This window comes from Lampris incognitus, chromosome 8 (assembly GCF_029633865.1).
Source record: "Lampris incognitus isolate fLamInc1 chromosome 8, fLamInc1.hap2, whole genome shotgun sequence".
Taxonomy (NCBI): domain Eukaryota; kingdom Metazoa; phylum Chordata; class Actinopteri; order Lampriformes; family Lampridae; genus Lampris; species Lampris incognitus.
Genome location: NC_079218.1, coordinates 20470791 through 20492186, shown reverse-complemented (window position 1 = coordinate 20492186; position 21396 = coordinate 20470791). Strand labels below are relative to the sequence as shown.

Below are 21396 nucleotides of genomic sequence, written 5' to 3'. Positions count from 1 at the left end.
CTGATCATCAAAAAGTGGTCATCTTTTGTATGACCACTCCCCAGTGTTTATCATTTGACGGCTAATGTATCCTCTGCACCATGTATGTTGGAGACGCATGGGTCCTTTCCCACCCCAAGTATTCTGATAAAATTGATGAGCTCTCTGTAATGTTGAGCAGCAGAGTATGGTGCGCGAGTCAGCCAGTCAGAAAATACATCGTCCATGTCCTGCCACTTCTATTCCGACAATACGGCATTATTGCACCATAGCACCTACATCAGCAATAAAGAGAGTTCAGTTTTAAGAACTAATTTGCTTTTACTTCTGCATAATCAAATAGATGTAATGGACAGTGAACTCTACACTTCCTGTTTTAAAAAAATTTTTTTATTCCCTGCTCAGATTTGTTTGGCACAGGATGACAATTTAGACCCAACTTCAGAGATGAGACCATTGTACTTGTGCTGGCAGCTTCTTCACAACAACGCAAAACCTAAGCTCTACAATGTGTGAAATCTTCATTGTTAGTAGAAAAAGCAACAGCACGACACCGTAAAATGTAAAAATGTTATATGGTAAATTCAGTTTTAACCATTGCAGCATAATAAACAAAACAAAATTCCCTATCTACCCACTTGCCAGAAAATACCCTTCCAGAGGTCTGCGTTTAGGCTGATGTTGCAAGTCATCTGTCACAAATCTGCCTTGACGTTGAAAGTGGGTTTCACCTCCTGTCCCTGTGTCTATACTGGTGTCTTCTGTCATCCCTCTCTCTTTCAGTACTCCTGTCGTTCTTTCCATAGGAATCCCTTTCCCTCGCCCTCTCACGGTCATCTCGCCCCCCTCTACTCCCCCAGTCAGTGTCTCTTTCCGGGTGTCTCGGAGACAGCCGGTCTCTCTCTCTGCGTCGGTCTCTGTTCTCTCTTGCGCCTCTGTCCCACTCCCTCCCACCGCCTGTCCGTTCCTGCGCCGAGCTGACCCCGAGGTAAATGGGTTTGCGAAAAGGTCTGTCTTTTCCACCAAAGCGCAACTGTCCGGACTCCTTCTTCCCTCCTTGTCCGCCGCCGAGTCGTCGGGGGACCCATCCTTTCAGGGTCCTCTCTTGTTCAAAATCTACAAACAGTTCATGCTGGTCCACCACTAATTTATTGGCGTCTCTGCGGGCCCGGGCAATGGCTCGCTCTTCCTTGTATTCGATGAACGCGTATCCTTTAGAGAACCCCGTTACGAGGTCCCTCACCAGTCGTAGCCGCTTGATGTCTCCGTACTTCGAAAACACTTCGAGCAGTTTATCGTCCGTCGTCTGAGGGTTTAAACGGGCCACAAACAGGGTGAGAAGCGGGTCCCCCACGACGCCTTTGTTAGGTTTGTATCGGGCCTGCATAGCCCTCCATATGGCGCGGTCATGGGGCTCCACATCGGTGCCATCGATACTTCCCGCTTTGAGTGGATCGTAAAATTTAGCAGTTGGGTTCCACTCATTCATTTTCTTTCCAGCTACAGTTTATCATCCCAACGCTCACTTTCAGGGTTCATGCACCCAACCTTACTGGCTACTAACCGACGTTAACTTCGTCTTCGACCACAACTCAACGAAGCCAAACAACTGATTGGCCAAGATGTGCGTTGATAAAAAGGGTCCGACCGGGAACTGGCCGACAGAAAAAGTGTTCCTACTCTGTAGCGGATGGAATTCACCCCGACGACATGTTGTTTTTCGTTTGCATCTACTGATTGTAAAACAAAACTTTATGTGCAAGAATGTCAATCTTTTGTTCTTAATGAATTTGGTGTAATTATATTTTTCATCCTGCTATATCCAAATCCCAAGATACGTTTTGATAGCAAGTTTGTTCATACTTTTGTTGACTTCACAAATTTTGATAGCAAGTTTGTAAAGACTTTTGTTGACTTCACAAATGTGCTTATTGTGCCATATTATATTTGTCTGTATAATAAGAGTTATATATTATAATTCTAAGTTCTCTTTTGCACAGCATTGCAAACACGCTCATAACACAGACACGATGGACAGCCCATAATAAAAAAACATTATTTAATAAACCAGTGAAAAACACAAACGTTCATGCTGGCTCCACATCTAACACAGAAACTCATAAAGCTGCTCTTAATTAACTGCTATGTGCAATTATCATACTCGTACTTACAAAAAATGATGTACAGTTACATGCCCTGCACTGCTTTGATGTACATATCATCTCTCAATCTCTGGAGATACCGCTTTAAAAAGTCAATTTTGTATGGTGCATACTGTATGTATCTGGACAGCAGTTTTTCTTAAAGCAACATTTTTCTCAAATTTTATATCACTACAATTCTAATGATGATCATCTTGCTCTTAAACCCATTTTCTATTTACTTTAGTGCCTTTACATGTCTTCCACACTCCATTTGTAAGCTTCCTCTTGCACCGCCTTTTTATCGGCCATTCTGGTGTAGCGCTTTTGCTCAAACCCATTAGACCTGGGGATACACGCAAAAACAATGTTCATCGGTGTTTTAAAATGTTATGGCTCCAATCCTGATGAGTTGTACAAAAATATATATATTTTTGCTGATCTCAATTTGGTGGCATGTTTATGGCAAAAGCTAATCCACAAATACCAGATCAATAACACTTTTACAGTTGCTCATTTTATTGATCACTGTCAGGTAGGACTTTCCTGGAAAAACTGATACTGAAACTGGAACACCAAGCTCACAGAACATCTACGGGAAAAACAAGCTCATACAAGGCCTACAGATACTCCAATATCAATGACTAAAACTCAGGTTAAACCATGTTTTTTTTTTTTTTTTTTGTTTAGAAGGTGCTGACACAACGGCACTGGGCACTTGGTTTCATTTCAAATGGCTCTCTGGTATATGGAATAGTAGACTACCAATGCAGTTAGTTATTGGTATAATCAATGATGTCAGTAAGTAAAAAAAAATTAAATCTTTAATAAAAATAGGAACATCGCTTGAGATGCCACAGCATAGTTCAAGTTATATGATCCATCCTATGCAGTCTAAACCACAAGACCAAAATTTGTCAGTGTTAGCACGAAAATAGAATAAACAATCTTTAGGAACTTGCAACACACATTCATGTTTAAGCATTTTACCTGTTCACTCCATCCCAGCGATAGCCTGGTAGAATGTTGAAACGATTTGGTGGTGGTGCTGGGCCTTTGTACTGTGGTCTCTCTGCAAAGAACAGCAGCAAGTTCAAAATAAATGTGATTCTGTAAAAGTCCAAGATGAAAAAAAAACCTCTTTGTTCAGCACTGTGTACATTATCTAACCTTTGATGCCTTGCAGCTTTGAATTACGGTCCTTTTTGCGTCTCAGCATGGCAGCCATTGGGTCACCATCCCTTTCCTGCTCTCTCAGCATGCGGTCAAGGTCCTCATCATCCCAGTGACGTGCCAGTGGCTTTTGGATTTCATGTAGTGCATCTGCAACTTTCTGCTGCTGCATCTGATTTTGAACAAGCCTGCATACATACATGATTTTTTCATTGCATAATGTACACAGGATCATAAAATGGTCAATTTGAACCTTTTGAATTTTGGCCATGTTTTTTACGTCAACCGTTGCAAAGACAACCGCGGGGCTTTTTCTTTCCTACATAGCAGATCAACAAGACACATGCATTTATTTACAAGCCATAGTTTAAAATATTATTTCTGAAGAGAAGCAATATTCACAGATGAAGTAAAGTAAAAGTTATACTTATGTGAGCCACAAAGCAAGTCATAGATTTCTCAGCTTTGTACCTACTGTATTTACCGAATCTGGAACCTAAACCTGATGAATAAGAATACGTTAAGGAAAATTGTAAGGATGAGCTCTAGAATCACTGGCTTTGATCTGAATGACCTCTGTCTTGTTTATCAGAAGAGTGTCATTAGGAAAGTTTAGGATATTCTTCAGGACCCTCTACACCCTTTTTATTCTGAGTTTTCCCTCCTTCCCTCTGGGCATAAGAATAGGATGCCTAGATGCAGTAGAAATAGAAATGGTCGCTTTTTGTCCCAGAGGCTATCTGAAGTTTTAACTTGTAACCGGAGGGTATGTGGACTAGGACTGATAAACTGTGATATTGTTTTTGTTACTGTTATGTGTGATAGGCACTGTTGTATATTTCAGCTATATAGTACTGACACTATGTCCTTTTAGCTGTACTTTTTTAGGACTTAATCTGAATGTCTTTTATGTTCCTTTAGCTGTATGTGTTTTAGGACTCAATCTTAATGTTCATTGTGTTTTTTAACTTGTTGCTGCAAAATGCATTACCTCAGTGGGGATAATAAAGATTTCTTTCTCTCTAACCAAAGGCAGACAAAATGCACTATGAAAACAAAGCTCCTAGGAATCTGCATGTTGACCATGTCATTCTCCTATAATCATCACATTATGTGACCAAAATTAATTTCACGATGGTGTTTAAGCAAAAAGGTTACCAGGTACCACATTAATAGTAAGGCCTCCTACCCTTTCCCCCACTGAGCATATTTCTCATCCTTTAATGCTTTCTCTCCAGCTTTCTTTTTCTGATCTTCTCTCTCTGAGTCCAAATCCCTCTTTTTACCACTCTTGTCTCTGAAAACAGTCTGGGCATTGCGGGACTCATCTGGTAAGAGTAGAGAAATGGTTTAAAATCAAAGTATCAGCAAAGACTGTTTCATTCAGTTTAACAAGAACTATGATTATTAACCATTCAGGATTATTTCTGAGTCATATACATACAGCTGACTTAAAACACTTTTGTGTGTATTGCAGCCAACAGCTATGTAATATAGCCCTTAAAAAGAGGACAACTGAGCAGACCTTCAAGCGGCTGGTTTGTTTTCTCTCTGCGCCGGTTTTCCTCCTGCTCTTTCCTTAGAACATCTATGGAAACCAGACCTGCTTTCCCCCCAGTAAGCATTCTCTGGCCCTGAAAACATAAGAAGACACACACATACACACACAGTTTCAATATACTGACATATTGGACTTTAACAGAAAAAGTGGGACATGATAAAAAAAAAAGTTTCTAATCACTAGAGTTGATACCATTTGCTCACCTGTGACTGGCCAGGCCTGCGAGGAGGTGATAGATCATTGTCAGAGGATCTCCCACCCCTTGTTTGCCTCCTGGGTGGAGACTGGTCAGAATCAGAACCCTGGCAACTCTTTGGTCTCCTTCTTGGTGGAGATTGGTCAGAATCGGAGCCCTGACCACTCTTTGGTCTTCTTCTGGGCGGAGACTGGTCAGAGTCCGAGGCTTCTCCCTTTAGTGACTTTTTCCTTGGAAGTGACTGATCAGAGTCTGAGTCATGCCTGTTTTGAGCCCTCTTAGCCAGAGGTGACCATTGAGGTGATTGTTTTTTACCTGAGTCAAGTTTCCTCCTAATGGGAGATGATTCTAAAGAAGAGAAAAATCAGATACTTAGCCAAAGCTTGATCAAATACTTAACCTAAAGTTCATCTGAAAGCACAATTTTAAGGACAGATTGGGATAAAGTAATCTCTACAAACAGATATTATTTATATATATATATATATATATGTACATATATACATATATATATACATATATATACATATAAAAAAATTCAGTGATTCAAGGAAATTCTTTATGAGACAGTACATCTCACTGGATTATTTTACTCCTTATTTGCTAATATATATATTTAGAGAGAGAGATAATAATAAAACTTTTCAGCACTGACCTCTGCTCTGTACCTTTCGAGTTTTCCCTGAATTTTGTCTCCGAGGGGACATGTCTGGTGAGTCATGGCGACATCTCCTTGGAGGTGTGATGTTTGATGAGCCATGATGGGGCTTTTGGACAGACTGAACTTCCGGAGAATCATGTCTGTTCCACCTTGCTGTGGTGGGCTCTGGTGAATCATGGCGAGTTCTTCCTGATGCCACTGGCTCTCGAAATTGATTCCCTCTCTCTTCCCTGTTGTCTGCCTTACTTTCATCATCTAGTAGGGCAGAAGTCACAACATAAATATCTACACTTGTAGCTACATAAGGTAAGCTAAAAACCACATACATTAGTTTGTTACCTCCCATCACTCTCCACTTGCTGCTGCTCCTGAAGGCTTCTAACAATCTCACCTCATCTGGCCGATCATCAATTACCTCAGCCACCTAAGTAAATACATACAACTACGTCAAATCGTACGCCTGGAATAACATTCTTACAATTCAAACATAACTGACATTATCAAAAGATACCAAGCATGCTATATTGCATGTCAATTTATATTTCTCTCTGCATTTACAGCCACCAATTCTGACCAGTTTCTTTATAAAAGGGACCTACTTGGACATTCAGCTGAGGTTTAAAAGGCAAAATGTAATTAATTGTTCATTTGTGTCAAGTATTCTGCCAGTTTGCATTATTATAGCCAGACTTAGTTATTACTGTTACAGTAATTAACTTGGTGCATTGAACGGGAAGCCATTCGGGAGCTAGCATCTGGCTAAATAGTCAAATTTATTCGTATACCACAATATCCATCCATCCCTCCATTTTCCAAGCCGCTTACAAATTCGCCTCAGACGGCTTTACAGCAATACAACATCCTGTCCTTAGACCCTCACGTCGGATAAAGAACAACTCCCTAAAAAGCAGGGTATGCTCTAATACTATGCTCTAACTCACCACAGGCGCTTCCTCGTCATCCTCTTCAATCTCCTCTGCTTTAGAGATCGTCTGATTCCATACTATATCATCATCCACAATTTTCATTCTTAAAAAAAATCGAAGAGAAATCACACCTTTTCAACAAATTAACGAAGGAAACTGGGTTGACGCTAGCTGTGTTAGCTAGCTAAATAGACATCAGCCGACTGGCTGACACGCTCGCAGATTGCCAACATATCTACACAATCAGTATCTCGTCGACCCACCTTTTATCAGAAACCTTACGACGTTTCTTCTTAACTTTCATCGTGTCATCTTGATCAGCGGACAAGTATCGCTTAAGATACTCAGCTTTAGATAATTCTAACCCTTTACTGCTACCTGCGGACGCGGCCATCATTCAAGGAGCCTGTTGCCGGAAACTACGGACGACGCCAGAGTCCAAAAATACATTTTTTTTAAAAAAACATTTCTTGTCAAAAGGGTCTTTTTGAGAAGAAGGGGCCCAATTTTCATTAACCCACACTAATTTATTTTCGCACTGGTAAAGTTTTGGATCCATCCATCCATTATCCGAGCCGCTTATCCTGCTCTCAGGGTTGCGGGGATGCTGGAGCCTATCCCAGAAGTTTTGGATGTACCTGTTTATTCATAACATATTATATACTGTGCATAAACTATTATCTGCGTCACATTTTTATTAAATGATAGTTCAGTTTTCAAATACTTGCCATTGTGTGCCTAAATTTCATACACCAAGTTGAATGGACAGAACACAGATTCTCTCTCTCTCTCTCTCTCTCTCTCTCTCTCTCTCTCTCTCTCTCTCTCTCTCTCTCTCTCTCTCTCTCACACACACACACACACACACACACACACACACAAACGCGCACGCGCACACACACACACGCACGCACACAAAGGCATATTCAGACTAACTAAAACATTAGAAATTGTCCCAGTATACTGTAATTTACTATTTGTTTTCAGATACAACCTTGTAACATTATTCTTCCCATCTTTCAGTGTCCTCGTGGTTGGGGTGGGTGAGGGCCAGGGTCAGAGAAAGGGAACTAGATGTAAAGGCAATGCACATTGTCAAGATATCACTACAATGGTGATGTCAGTGGATGTGAAGGGATGAAAGGACAGGTTTGTTTGCCCTTGTGTGTGTGTGTGTGTGGGGGGGGGGTCAGTGTAAGGCTATGTCCCAGCCATTTGTATGCAAGAGGAAGAGAAGCACATTAGCAATCCAGGAGTAGGGGCTTCTCAGAAAAACACTGACAGCTGAACATGGAAGAAGATGATCTGCAGAAAGAGAAAACAGCATGAACAGTACTCACAGTCTCCTTTAAATTTGTCGCTTTTGTCTTCATCTGCCACATACTCACTCACTCACTCACTTTTGAAATGCACAGACATATATTCAAACTATTTACCTCTCTCTAAGGTGACAGAAGCCACTTTCCTTGACATTTTGCACATGAAGGTCATGTTGTAAGGGAGTTTGTGCGTGAAGTCAGTGAGGGTCATGCGGTAGCCATGCGGTTCCAGCTCCTGTACGTAGCTGCGGTCTTTGAATTGTGGATTTGGCACTGACCCTGATATGTTGCTGTTTATGAGGGTCTCTTTGGCTCCAGAGGACCAAGAGAACTCATAGCTATTTATCTGGCTGGGTTTGGGCTCGATATGACAGTCGACCCTCAGGTCCTCATCATCCTCAACACACACTGAAATCAGCTCGCACCACACTGGGGCCAGCAACACTGAGGGACAGGACAGAGGTCAGAGACACAAAAGAGTTAAGAGTATATGAGGCTTTTGTAAGTGTGTGGAAAACACTTCCATACTTATCATATCCAGTTTATGGGCTGTTCACTCTAAATGGTTCACAAACAAATAAGTTTCTTGAAAACTTTTCTCACCAGCCAGAACTCCATAGATAAACAGACCCTGGACCATAATGGAACTCTGTGAAGGAGGGAATGATGGGGAGAAAGAAAAGCACTTGCATTACCCAGTGGAAAATATTACATTCAAACTGATTCAAGACCAAAATATTTGAATATATACTATAAATGTATACTAAATCTTCAGCAGAACTTCAGCGGCTCATCAGTTAACACACACAAACACATTCACACAGACGTAGCTTGGCATACACAAACACACAAATATACAAACAACTACATACACATATGCACATTTATTAAGGCTGGGCCTACATACACACACACACACACACACACACACACACACACACACACACACACACACACACAGCACCCTACATACACCACATGCTATTTATTATTATTACTGCTATTTTGTTCTGTTCTGTTGCTATTTATTACTGTTGTTGCTGTAGTGTTGATGAGCCAGAACACAAGAATTTTATTCTCTTGTACTTGTATAATGAGACGTAACAAATAAAGAATCTTGAATCTTGAATCTTAAACTCACTTACTCACTCGCTCGCTCACTCACTCGCTCGCTCACTCACTCGCTCGCTCACTCACTCGCTCACTCACTCACTCGCTCACTCACTCATCATTCATATGATGTTTGCTGTTTCAGCATGGGAAAAAACAATCCCAATGTTTTGTCAATCATGACAATCGCACATCATTAGGTGGGCACTGTTTGTGTTCTTGTATGAGTGCATGTGTTTGTCTGCATCTTCAGCGAGTGTCTTCCTTGGCGCACTTGCCTGGCAAATTACAATATTCATTGCAAACTGTACTGATACAATGGAGATGAAGTCTGAAAAAAAAGCCAATCAAAAGGCATGTTTGGGTATGTGTGTGTGTGTGCAGGTAGATGTGTAGGGGTGCAGTGTTTACTCATAGTGGTTGAAAAAGACGGTAATGAACTGCTTAAAATTCCTCTAAAAGATATGACACCCTCACAATATTTCCTGTATAGTGTGAGAGAAGATGGTGCTTCCTGTGGTCTTGAGTGAGCAGGAGAGAATAGGTGAGAATAGATCTGATAAAAGGAATGGTTAGTTCTAAGTGCTCCAGTCACAGCCATGGTCACCTAGATCATTGGTTCTCAACCTGGGAGTCGGGACCCCCAAGGTGTCGCGAGATAATTTCTGGGGGTCGCCAGATGGTGATGGAGAAATTAAGCGCGAAACCGTCCAGACCCACGGAGCACCTGATGCGAAAAATAGGTGTACTGTCTATTTAATCGCTGTGCCGTCAGGCGCTGCTAAACATCGGTACGTTTAGTAAATAGTAATAATCATTCTTCATATCAGGATCAGCATGAAAAAACATTGCAGGCATTGAATGTTTCAGAAATTGAACATAAAATCACTGTCAACTTTAAAAAGGCATTCAATTTATTGTCCTATGATTCACCTGACGACAATAACAATAAGTAATAACAGCCTCTGTGCAAATAATAGGGATACATTTTAAGCTTCAGCTTCTTAAGAGGACCCTGGGATCCAATGGTCTCGGTGGCTACTGTGCGTGGAGGAACGGTTGTCGAGAAAATCGAAAGACAGCAAGGACAACAGCAGACTGCAGCACAACAGCAAGTGCAGTCCAGAACAACGAGGTTAATGTACATCGTTGATATGTCAAAGACTATACCAAAGATGGGTCACACTTTATTTGAAGGGGTATATATGACTGACATGACATTGTCATAACCATGACATGACACCTGTCATGAACATGAAAGAATTTTTATGAATGTTTATAACTGTTGTTATTAAGTGTCCTTCAGTCAATTATGTCATTTTAACGCGAAGTTAACATTGTTTGAGACGTCTTTGTTGTAGCAACCCGAGTGGGACCGAGCTGCTCGACTTGATATGTTTCGAACATAGCTTGAAAACGGACATCTCCAACAATGTCAACTTTGGATTAAAAAGGACAATGGACCGAATGATACTTAATGACAAAAGTCATAAACATTCATAAAGACTCCTTCATGTTCATGACAGGTGTCATGTTATGGTTATGATGGTGTCACGTCGGTCTTCTGCACACCCCCTTCAAATAAAGTGTTACAGAGACGCGAGTAGGATGCGCGAGTTGCAGCAATCAAAGGACCGTGGGGACAACAGCAGACTAATAGCAGGTTCAGTCCAGAACAACAAGGTTAATGTATATAGTTGATATATCGAAGACTAACGTTTAGTAGGATACGGTCGTGTGAGTGACCACAATTTGCGACACGTAGCCCACAGTGGCTGTTGTGGTTACACCGCCCCGAGCTGCCTCCCCGGCACGTTCAAGCCACTCCCCCAGCTCGGACGTGCCGGAAACATCCGAGCGCTCGGCTCGCGCTCTGAGACGAGCGCTGCACTGCACCAGGTGTTTGCCATCATCCATCAGGCACACCTGTGGCAATCAGGCAGCCTTCTACAAGAAGCCTCCCAGAACGTCTCTCAGTGCTTCGACGTACTGAACCCTGCGACTCTCCCTCCGCGGTTTCCACGGCTCCCCGCGTCTCCCTCGTCCCCAGCGACCTTCACGTTTCTACCTGGACCCCTCCTTTCGGACTCGACTTCCCGGATCTCGGACCTGGACTTTCTCGGACAACCCCTCTTGGATCACGGACTGGACTTTCTCGCCAGGTGCACGCACATTTCTTCAACACCTCCTGGTCATTTACATACCGCACCACACATTGGCTAAAAACACTCACACATAGTTATACACGCAAACCACGGGACACCACACATAGTTTATTCACACATCCCACTAACAGAACGCCTTTTTTCACCATACATTTCCCTCCCACAATAAAACCCCCCTTTGTAGACTTAGAAGTCATCTCGTGTCTGTCTGTCTTGGGTTTCGCCACACGGGTCAGGTTCTGGTGCGCGAGCATAACAGTGGCAGCTCCATGGCACCGTTGAAAAACTAAAATAACACACTGGGAAATGGGTTTTACATTATATACACCTGTACCAATGATATAATTTGCCTTAGAATAGATTTTATTGTGTGTTTGTGAGAGTCACGGTGTATGTGCACATGAGGTGCTGTTATTTCAATAAATCTAAAAACACTGATTGAAGCCAGAATTGGATCAGTTTTGTGTGTGGATACAGCTGTGGTCTTCCTATGTGAGTTTGGTAGCTTCCGTGTGTTAGATTACAATAATACCCGAACAGTCTCGGGCAGACAGTTTATGAGCGATCAATGTGTTTCCATCAGGGTGTTGCGAGTTAAATGCCCCAGTGCTATTGGGGGTGAGGGGTGGGGGTGTGTCACAAACACCAACCCGATTATTCTTGGGTATTACGACTCAAAAAGGTTGAGAACCACTGATATAGATGATGCTAACCAAGTAAGACTTAAGACGTTTATCTTAAAACGTAACAAAAAATGTTGATGATTCATCAAGTTGAATTTATGTTGGCAGTTTATTTGAGCCTTAAAAAAAGAGTTAATTGATGCAAGGACTGGAATTCAGAGCATGTGAGGGCAAGGATGTTGTTTGTGGTTGACTAGTGCTCACCATCAGGGTATTACAGGGAGGAAATTGCTTTCCAACCTCTTACAGTCGACGAAATCCAGAAGGAGAAAAACAATCGCTTTATTTGCAAAGTACATGTTGCATACAGCTGGAATAAATGGCAGATACCTGCATGGTAAGGTTACATCTGATTTCTCTGAAGTGAAATGTGCATCCTAGGGCTCAGTTCTTGGTCCTTTGCTATTCTCCCTTTACATTTCTCCTCTTGGACATATACGAAGCTATGGAATACATTTCCACTGCTACGCTGATGATACTCGGCTGTACGCACCCATCAAGTCAGATTCTCATATCAAAAATCTAGAGTCATGCTTGTCTGCATTGAAAAATTGGATGTCATGTAACTTCTCACTAAATTAGGAAAAACCTGAGATACTGGTTATCAGCACTGAAAGAATCATCCTTATGACCAAGAAATAGTATCTCTTGACAGCTGTGTGATCTCCCAAAGCTCCACAGCCAAATATTTTGGTGCTATTTTTGATCAATCCATGTCTTTTGTATTTCAAATTAGAGAAATCACCAAGACCTCCTTTTTCTACCAGCAAAACGTTGCCATAATTTGATCTTTTCTGTCTATGGCTGATGCTGAGGTCCTGACCTGTGCTTTTGTTTCATCCAGATAAGATTACTACAATGTCTAAAATTCTTAAGCTGGTTCAAAATGCTGCTGGTAGAATATTAACTAAAATAAAAAAGTTTGACCATATCACACCGCTTCTAGCCTCCCTTCACTGGCTCCCCATTCATGTTAGATCTGACTTTAAAGTGCTACTTTTAACCTATAAAATACTCAATGGGCTTGCCCCTTCATATTTGTCAGATCCACAGGCATAATGAGTCAGCACCGGGCCCCAATTCCAGACGGTCAAACTGGGCCCCGGACGTAATGTAACGTCATGTCAGTAGTGAATGAAAGAAGTGAAAGCACATATCTTTAAAATGACCAGCAACAGTGAAATGCACTGCGCAGTTGACGCCTAAATGAAATGATTACTAGGAGAACACTGTGCTATTGAAGAGGAGTCATAATAGAAAGGCAAAGATAATGATAGACTAGCCTATTTAACAAAATCTGGTGTCAGAGCACCATAACAGATGAAAACATAATCGGTGATGGTGCACCCGCACATTGACAACATTATTCATGTCTGCGCAAAGGGCTTATAAAAACAAGTGTGTAGGTTGATTATTAGCCAAATAAATAAGTTCTACTTACATCATAAGTGCACTCTCCAGGCTTTTCGCTGTACGAAGTCTTGACATTTTGCCAGCTAGCTAATGCTTCCATGTGGATTTTGCTATGCATTAGTATGCATGTCCATAATTACGCATGGGCACACTTTTTAACATACTGTTGTGGCAGGTCCACCACACTGTATACCGTAGACTCAGTGTTCGAGATCTTTGATAGGATAGTGGCAAGATAAAGAGGCATCCGTGTGTGTGGTCCCTGGGCCCCAATGCAGCTGCATTACCTGCATGTATGGTAGTTTCGGCTCGGGTCAGATCTTGTACAGCTATATGTACCTTCTTGTGCCCTATGCTCTCAAAGTGCAGGCCTCCTCTCTGTCCCTAGAGTTAAAAAGAAGTCTGCAGCAACATCAGAGAATCTGACTCTGCAGACTCTTTCAAATCTAAACTGAAACCCCATCTATTCTCGTTATCTTTCGACTCGTTTTGTTTCTTTGGTAGTTTGACTTACTCCTGAGCTTTGTCACAACTATCCTCTTTGGATGGTCTCAGTGTCAATGTCTTTAAGGTAGGTCGTAGGTCACAGCAGTAATCTCTCAGCCTTGTCCTGCCTACAAGAATGTTCCTAAACTTTCTGAATGCATCGTGCCATTCTAACTTTCTTTTTAAGATTATTTTTTGGCATTTGCTGCCTTTATTTGATAGCTACCAGGTGAGCCACTGGGGCGTCCCACCGTTCTAACTTTTTGTTTGTATCGCTGAGCACGTGTGCCCATGTTGTGTGCCTGTCCCCCTCTCTTTTTCTCTGTCTCTCTCTGTTGTTTTCCAGGACAGATTCTCTTCCTTTATGGACTGTCTGATGATCATGGATCATCTCTCTCTCTTTTTTGACCACCTGATGACTTCTGAGCCTGATTATGCTGTGCCGTTTTCCTTTGGACACAATCCCACCCTCCTGGAGATTTATGCTATTATTTGTGCTGTTCTCGTTTAAAATTGCTTTTATATATATATATTTTTTTTTTTTTAGTTATGACAACTTCTGCATCATTCTCATTATTTCTCTTGTCTTCTTTCTCTCTCTGTGTGAATGCTGTGTCGAAGTCTGCCTCACCTCTTGTGATCATGTGACGTCTATTCTCTCTGCAGGGCCCCACCAAGCAGAGCTGGGTTTGGGGCATGGGGTCCCACCGGCTCTTGACTGCATCTGTGAGGCTCCTGATGTTGTGTTGGATGTCATAGATTCACTAAATTTGCCTTGCGATCTCTTTACAATTTTATTATCCAGCACATTTGAATTTGCTGAATTTTATGCATTAATTGTATGTATTCTACATTACCTCACTATGTGTAACCTATGACGTTACATCTTAATTCTGTGCATATCTGTCCATCCTGGAGGAGGGCGCCCTCCTCTGTTACTCTTGCTGAGGTTTCTCCCTTTTGTTTTTTTGTTTTTTTTGTTTTTTTTTTCTTGTGTTTTTTCTCATTCGAGTCTAGGTTCCAAGGACAGAGGGTGTTGTTTGTCGTATTGTTGTATACTGTACTGATTTTAAAGCCCTTCGGGACTGCCTTGTGATTTTGGACTATACAGATAAACTTGACCTGACTATGTTAGCATCTCATTTTCCTCTTTCCTTCTCCTAGTTCCTCTCTGTGTTACATCAACCATGACCCACTTTTCCATGTTGTTGCTTTGTTTATCTTCTGTTTATTTTGTGTAGAAGTTTGAAAAAAGCTAACCTCAGAAATGAGAAAAACAGACACTCCCTATTTCACTACACTGCTATTTTGCCTTCAGGCCGCTAGATGGCGAATAGCGCTAGGATGTTGTAGAATAGCATTTCCAGCACACACTCCTACTACTACTACTACTGCTACTTCTTCTACTACTACTACTACTACAGCGGATTATCTGTTTCCACCTCTTCCTGTCCTCTGCATCTTCCTCTGTCACACCAGCCACCTACATGTCCTCCCTCACCACATCCATAAACCTCCTCTTTGGCCTTCCTCTTCCCTGGCAGCTCCATATTCAGCATCCTTCTCCCAATATACCCAGCATCTCTCCTCCACACATGTCCAAGCCATCTCAATCCTGCCTCTCTTGCTTTGTCTCCAAACTGTCCAACCTGAGCTGTCCCTCTAATATAATCGTTCCTAATCCTGTCCTTCTTCGTCACTCCCAATGAAAATCTTAGCATCTTCAACTCTGCCACCTCCACCTCCTGTCTTTTTGTCAGTGCCACTGTCTCCAAACCATATAACATAGCTGGTCTCACAACCATCTTGTAACCATTCCCTTTAACTCTTGCTGGTACCCTTCTGTCGCAAATCCTCCTGACACGCTTCTCCACTCACTCCACCCTGCCTGCACTCTCTTCTTCACCTCTCTTCTGCACTCCCTGTTACTTCGGACAGTTGACCCCAAGTATTTAAACTCATACGCCTTAATCACCTCTACTCCTCGCATCCTCACCATTCCACTGTCCTCCCTCTCATTCACGCATAGGTAGGTATTCCATCTTGCTCTTACTGACTTGCATTCCTCTTCTCTCCAGTGCATACCTCCACCTCTCCAGGCTCTCCTGCACCCTACTCTCACTACAGCTCACAATGTCATCCGCAAACATCATAGTCCACGGAGACTCCTGCCTGATTTCGTCTGTCAACCTGTCCATCACCATTGTGAACAAGAAAGGGCTCAGAGCCAATCCTTGATGTAATTCCACCTTGAACCCATCTGTCATTCTAACTGCACACCTCACCACTGTCACACTTCCCTCGTACATATCCTGCACCACTCCTACATACTTCTCTGCAACTCCCGGCTTCCTCATACAATACCACACCTCCTCTCTTGGCACCCTGTCATATGCTTTCTCTAAATCCACAAAGACACAATGTAACTCCTTCTGGCCTTCTCTATACTTCTCAATCAACGTTCTCAAAGCAAACATCGCATCTGTAGTGCTCTCTCATGGCATGAAACCATACTGCTGCTCGCTAATCGTCACCTCGCCTCTTAACCTAGCTTCTATTAATTTTTCCCAAACCTCATGGTTTGGCTGATCAACTGTATACCTCTGTAGTTGCTACAGTTCTGCACATCACCCTTATTCTTGAAAATCGGTACCAGTATGCTGCTTCTCCTCTCCTCGGGCATCCTCTCACTTTCCAAGATTGTGTTAAAGAATCTAGTTAAAAACTCCACTGCCATCTCTCCTAAACATCTCCATACCTCCACAGGTATGTCATTTGGACCAACTGCCTTTCCACTCTTCATCCTCTTCATAGCTGCCTTCACTTCCTCCTTGCTAATCCACTGCATTTCCTGATTCATTATCCCTACATCATCCAACCTTCTCTCTCTCTATCATTTTCTTCATTCATCAGCCCCTCAAAGTACTCCTTCCGCCTTCTTAGCGCACTCTCCTCGCTTGTCAGCACATTTCCATCCCTAATATTTCCAGCACACATGGGAAGAATAAATGCTCTTGCCGTGAAATAAACACCAGCTCAAACGAAAATGTGCACCTCCTATTCTTTAACACAGCATAGCACAGTCAGGATTGAAAACTTGTTGTCCCCTGACCGGCAGGTTTGCACCCCCTCCCTTATCTCTCTTACTTGGGTTTTTGTTTTGCCTCTTTCCCATTTTAGCTCTTCTCACTCCAATGCATTGGTTATTGGTTATTATTTCTATTACCCTGGATTCAGTGGTCATTTTACTTTCTAGCATTTTAAGCTGTATGGAACATAATGAGCCCTTATATAATTCCTCACCTAATAATGCTAATGCAAATCTACAACACAGACATCCAGTCAGAATGCAGTGTAGCCATGCCCTGGACAGCCAAGTCCTCTAAAGCAGTGGTTCTCAACCTTTTTGGGGTCCTGGACCCCCTGCATATTTTTGATCTACCCTGAGGACCCCTCCACCTGATCTTGGGGGAGGGGGGTTGCAATTTGATAGAAACAGTAGAAACTGCATTTTAAATTGCATTATAGCATTTATTCACTCTTTGGGGCAAAAATAAGAGCTTTCAGTTGTAACTTAGATATAGTTAACAACACAGAATTCTTATGCAGTAACTTTCAGATATATGTAACAAAACAATATGTATTCAGTAACTTTCAGATATATGTAACAGAATTTTTATGCAGTAACTCTTAACAATGCAAACGGGAGCGAGATCTCTTATTAAAATACAATAAATTACACTTGTGAAACAGATGTAATTAGAGAAAAAAAGTCCTGTTACCCTTTATAGTTTAGGTAGATAAAGGTCTCAGTCACATTTGAGTAAAATAATCCTATTTCTATAAATGTCATAGGATCTTTTTTTAAAGATATTTTATTTTCACGGATCCCTTGCAATTACACCACGGACCACTAGGGGTCCGCGGACCCCCGGTTGAGAAACACTGCTCTACAGTATTCTGCATCTTAGCGAGAAATGCTCCCAGTATGTCCCTATTACTCAGCTCTTTTCCAAGAGCATCTGCTGCATCTGAGTGTATGAGGAGCCTTACCTCTGCTGAGGGCTTGGAGGTGTAGCAGCTACTTGCTCTTGTGTGGCTGTCGTATTTACAGCTAGTCTCAGCCAGGGTAGCCTGTGTCTCAGTGCTGCATTTGGAAGGCACTCGGGTGTTGTACTGCAGAGCGTCACACTTGTGAGGGATAGGGAGGGCACTGTATGGCGTCACATATCTTTAAGGGGAGAATGGGAGGGGCAAGGGTGAATTGGAGAGTGCTGATTGGTCATTCTCCTCTGCAGCATTTGACTGACGGAGAGCACCGCTCAAGCAATTTGAGCAGACAGAAGTAAAAGTGAGACCCCCCTCCCCCCCATCATCATCATTTTTGAAAGCAGGGTGGCTTGACCTTATCTACCTTCCTCTTCTCTCCTCTCTTCACCTTTGTTTTATTTGCTCAGTTCTCCTTTGGTGACTTTCCCTTCATAGGTACCGTCATGTTGTCAGTACATGCCCTCTTTATCATTTCTATCTTAATCTCACTCTGCTCCTTAATGCAGAGAGTGATACTGCATTTGCAATAACAAGGATATTTGAATGATTCTCTTACAGAGTTTTGACTCACACATAACCTACCATCTTCACCATGATACATATTTGATTATAATTTATTGAGGATAACACACTTTCAATCCACTTTTAGTAACGGAACAGGCGACGTCATTACATCATCATTCCTATGCTGTGCAATCATAGTGATGCCCCAGAAACTTCCAGTAAGGTCATCATGTTGTGTAACTCAATGTCTCCATCTAGAGGGATTTAATGGGATTTCCATAACGCAAATTCCTGGGCTTCACTGGAAGTTGCCTGCTGAGATGTTCCCCCTAGTCGTGATGTACACAGGTGACGAATTGAAGGGAAAACCTGAATGCGTGACCCCTATAGTGAGGGGGTCCGGGGGCTCTGTTATGCTGTGGGGGACATTTTCCTGACATGGTTTGGGGTCCACTTGTCCCCTGCAGGGGTGGGCAATCTTATCCAGAAAGGGCCAGTGTGGGTGAAGGTTTTTGTTCCAACCAAGCAATTGCACACCTGTGTCTCCTAATCAAGTTCCTCAGCAAAGACTCTACTGGTTGATTAGTGGGATCAGGTGTGTAACTGCTTGGTTGGAACAAAAACCTTCACCCACACTGGCCCTTTCTGGATAGGATTGCCCACCCCTGCAGGGGAAAGGTCACTGCAAATCAAGACAAAGTTATTCCGAGTGATCCTATGATGAAACATTTCTGTCCTGATGTGAGTGGTCTCTTCCAGGATGACAATGCTCCCATCCACAGGGCACAAGGGGTCACTGAATGGTTTGGTGAGTATGAAAATGATGTAAAACATATGCTATGGCCTTCACAGTCACCAGCTCTCAACCCAGTTGAACACCTATGGGAGATTTTGGACCGACGTGTTAGACAACGCTCTCAACCATCACCATCAAAACACCAAATGAGGGAATATCTTTTGGAAGAATGGTGCTCATCCCTCCCGTAGAGTTCAGAAACTCGTAAAATCAATGACAAGGAGGACTGAAGATGTTCTGGAGGCTTGTGGTGACCCAACACCTTACTAAGACACTTTATGTTGGCTTTTCCGTTAATTTGTCTCCTGTCTGTATGTATCAGTCGCATGATCTCTCTTATCCACTCTTTTAGTTGCAACTGTGGGTTGCAGTGGGGTTTGCAACTTGGAGTGCATTGCTCAACATCCTGCTGCATCCCATGTTTTAAGTGTGTAAGATAAGCACCGCCTGGAATCAGTCGTCAATTACCATAACAGCACGGGACAACATATAAGAATGAAGGATGACAGAATATAATGCTAAAGTTAAACATGTAGAAGTTCGAGTTGTGGTATAATGAACTGCTCAAAAAGTGGAGAAGAAAAGAAAATTACATGTGGGCCAGTAACTAAGGGATATAAGCCAGCACTTTAGTTTTAATTTCTTCAGGGAGATTAAAAGTTACCAGTACATGGATAAGAATTTTATTGTCATTGTACCAAACCCCTCTTGATTACCCAAAAGAAAGAAACTATTAACCACACTTATGAGGTTGTAGACTAATTTCTTGATTCCAATTTAAGAAATATAGAAGCAAAAAAACAAAAAACAAAAAAACAAAAAAAAGTTCAAATAATCACTGAATGATTTGGCAATGTACAGAGTTGGATGTTTGGACCTATGAGGGTTGATTTGATAGCAGTCAAACGGCTGGTGGCTTAGCTAAGACTCAAAAATGTTTTTAAGACTATTACTTAAATATGAATTGAAATACTGACATGTGAGAGACAATGTGTTGATCGTGTTTCTTGCATCTGCTTGTTCGGTGATGATTTACATGCAGTCTTTAATATAGAAAGCCAGAAAGAAAGAAGAAAGCCACTTTATTCTGCCATTGTACAGTTGTTTGGTTACAATGAATGTGTCTTATTGTATAGGAGCAGTAGGCAGCTGCAGCGCCTGGGGACCAACTCCAGTTCTTCTTTCCGTTGCCTTGGTCAGGGACACAGACAAGAGTATTAACCCTAACATGCATGTCTTTTTGATGGTGGGAGGAAACCGGAGCACCAAGAGGAAACCCACGCAGACACGGGGAGAACATGCAAACTCCACACAGAAAGGCCCTGGGATGGCCTGGGGTTCAAACCCAGGACCTTCTTGCTGTGAGGCAACAGTGCTAACTACTGGGCCACCGTGCCACCCCAGGTGTGACTGTCTTTTGATTGACCAGCAAAATTTGGTGTGGTAGAGCAGGGTTTTAGTCAGCTGGGTGTTTTCCCCCCAGAAGTGGACCTTGTTATTCTGAGCACAGGATATCTTATACAGACTGTCTTTTGACCCACTATTGCTACGGTGGTCACATCCAACCAGGCCAATATGATCACTATATACAGTTTTTTTTTCGGTTCTTTTTTTTTTTTTTACAGCCGCTTCAAAACACAATTTGAAATTAGATTACAAATTAGAATAACATCAGTAAATGTTACCTAATGTGCATTTTGAATAACAGCAGGCTGAGAGTTAACCTTACGTGACTTTTAGGTTAACTGGTAATTCTCAGATTTTCAGAGCAAGTGGCAAAATAGATAAACAATTTAACAACAGATTTACTGAATGACCGTGGTTTTAAAAATATATGTATGAAAGATCCAAAATTACCCCTTTAAGCAGGATGTTTGAATCACAGTTACCAGATAATATAAACAGAACTACACTATAAACGGTTTCCACTTTGCAATATAGTGGAAATATAGTAGATGGTGTGTGTATGTATGACATAGTGAGTTGCCAAATAATGGATATTTCAGGCTTAAAACATCATAGTGACTGTGACCTTATTCTGCTGCTAATGGTTACTTGGTTTCATTGAACACACTTTATTGGGCCTTTTGGAGGTTTCACTTTTGGGGTCATGACCTCCCCCCTCAGCTACACCCGTGTGTGACTGCAGAAAGCCAGTTGTTTGGTACTGACCCCATTGTGTTAAATGAAGTAAGATTAGCTAGATGAAGAAGAAAAGAGTAGAGGAGTCCAA

At 42.1% G+C, this 21396-nt stretch overlaps 3 protein-coding genes across 4 annotated transcripts; all 3 read right to left on the bottom strand.

Moving 5' to 3' along the window:
• Nucleotides 1-355: 355 nt before the first annotated feature.
• Nucleotides 356-1595, bottom strand: snrnp35 (small nuclear ribonucleoprotein 35 (U11/U12)). The gene has a single exon (XM_056284858.1). The coding sequence runs from the start codon at nt 1466-1468 to the stop codon at nt 707-709; it is 762 nt and encodes a 253-aa protein (XP_056140833.1). The 5' UTR covers nt 1469-1595; the 3' UTR covers nt 356-706.
• Nucleotides 1596-2024: 429 nt separating this feature from the next.
• On the bottom strand, nt 2025-7038 carry bud13 (BUD13 homolog). Of its 2 annotated transcripts, XM_056284857.1 has the most exons (10): nt 6901-7038; nt 6653-6740; nt 6051-6135; nt 5706-5966; nt 5058-5398; nt 4819-4927; nt 4483-4621; nt 3291-3481; nt 3111-3192; nt 2025-2466 (listed from the first exon to the last, which is right to left on the bottom strand). In XM_056284857.1, the coding sequence occupies exons 1-10, from the start codon at nt 7032-7034 to the stop codon at nt 2373-2375; spliced, it is 1524 nt and encodes a 507-aa protein (XP_056140832.1). In that variant the 5' UTR covers nt 7035-7038; the 3' UTR covers nt 2025-2372. The 2 variants fall into 2 exon arrangements, with proteins under 2 accessions (XP_056140832.1, XP_056140831.1); XM_056284856.1 differs by having other exon boundaries at nt 5706-6135.
• A 147-nt stretch (nt 7039-7185) lies between these two features.
• On the bottom strand, nt 7186-21340 carry LOC130116313 (uncharacterized). Its single transcript, XM_056284233.1, has 5 exons — nt 21336-21340; nt 17867-18044; nt 8560-8605; nt 8074-8400; nt 7186-7942 (listed from the first exon to the last, which is right to left on the bottom strand). The coding sequence occupies exons 1-5, from the start codon at nt 21338-21340 to the stop codon at nt 7827-7829; spliced, it is 672 nt and encodes a 223-aa protein (XP_056140208.1). The 3' UTR covers nt 7186-7826.
• Between the last annotated feature and the right edge of the window lie 56 nt (nt 21341-21396).

Bases quoted from the DNA above. Each gene is read 5' to 3' on its own strand.
- snrnp35 (XM_056284858.1), bottom strand. From the start codon at position 1,468: ATGAATGAGTGGAACCCAACTGCTAAATTTTACGATCCACTCAAAGCG.
- LOC130116313 (XM_056284233.1), bottom strand. The intron at 8,606-17,866 runs GTAAGGCTCCTC...CCTCCTTCACAG, and splicing joins CCTCCAAGCCCTCAGCAGAG to AGTTCCATTATGGTCCAGGG. The intron at 8,401-8,559 runs GTGAGAAAAGTT...CCTGTCCCTCAG, and splicing joins TATCTATGGAGTTCTGGCTG to TGTTGCTGGCCCCAGTGTGG.
- bud13 (XM_056284856.1), bottom strand. From the start codon at position 7,034: ATGATGGCCGCGTCCGCAGGTAGCAGTAAAGGGTTAGAATTATCTAAA. The intron at 3,482-4,482 runs GTAGGAGGCCTT...GTATGTATGCAG, and splicing joins TATGCTCAGTGGGGGAAAGG to GCTTGTTCAAAATCAGATGC. The intron at 2,467-3,110 runs GTAAAATGCTTA...GTGTATCCCCAG, and splicing joins CGCTGGGATGGAGTGAACAG to GTCTAATGGGTTTGAGCAAA.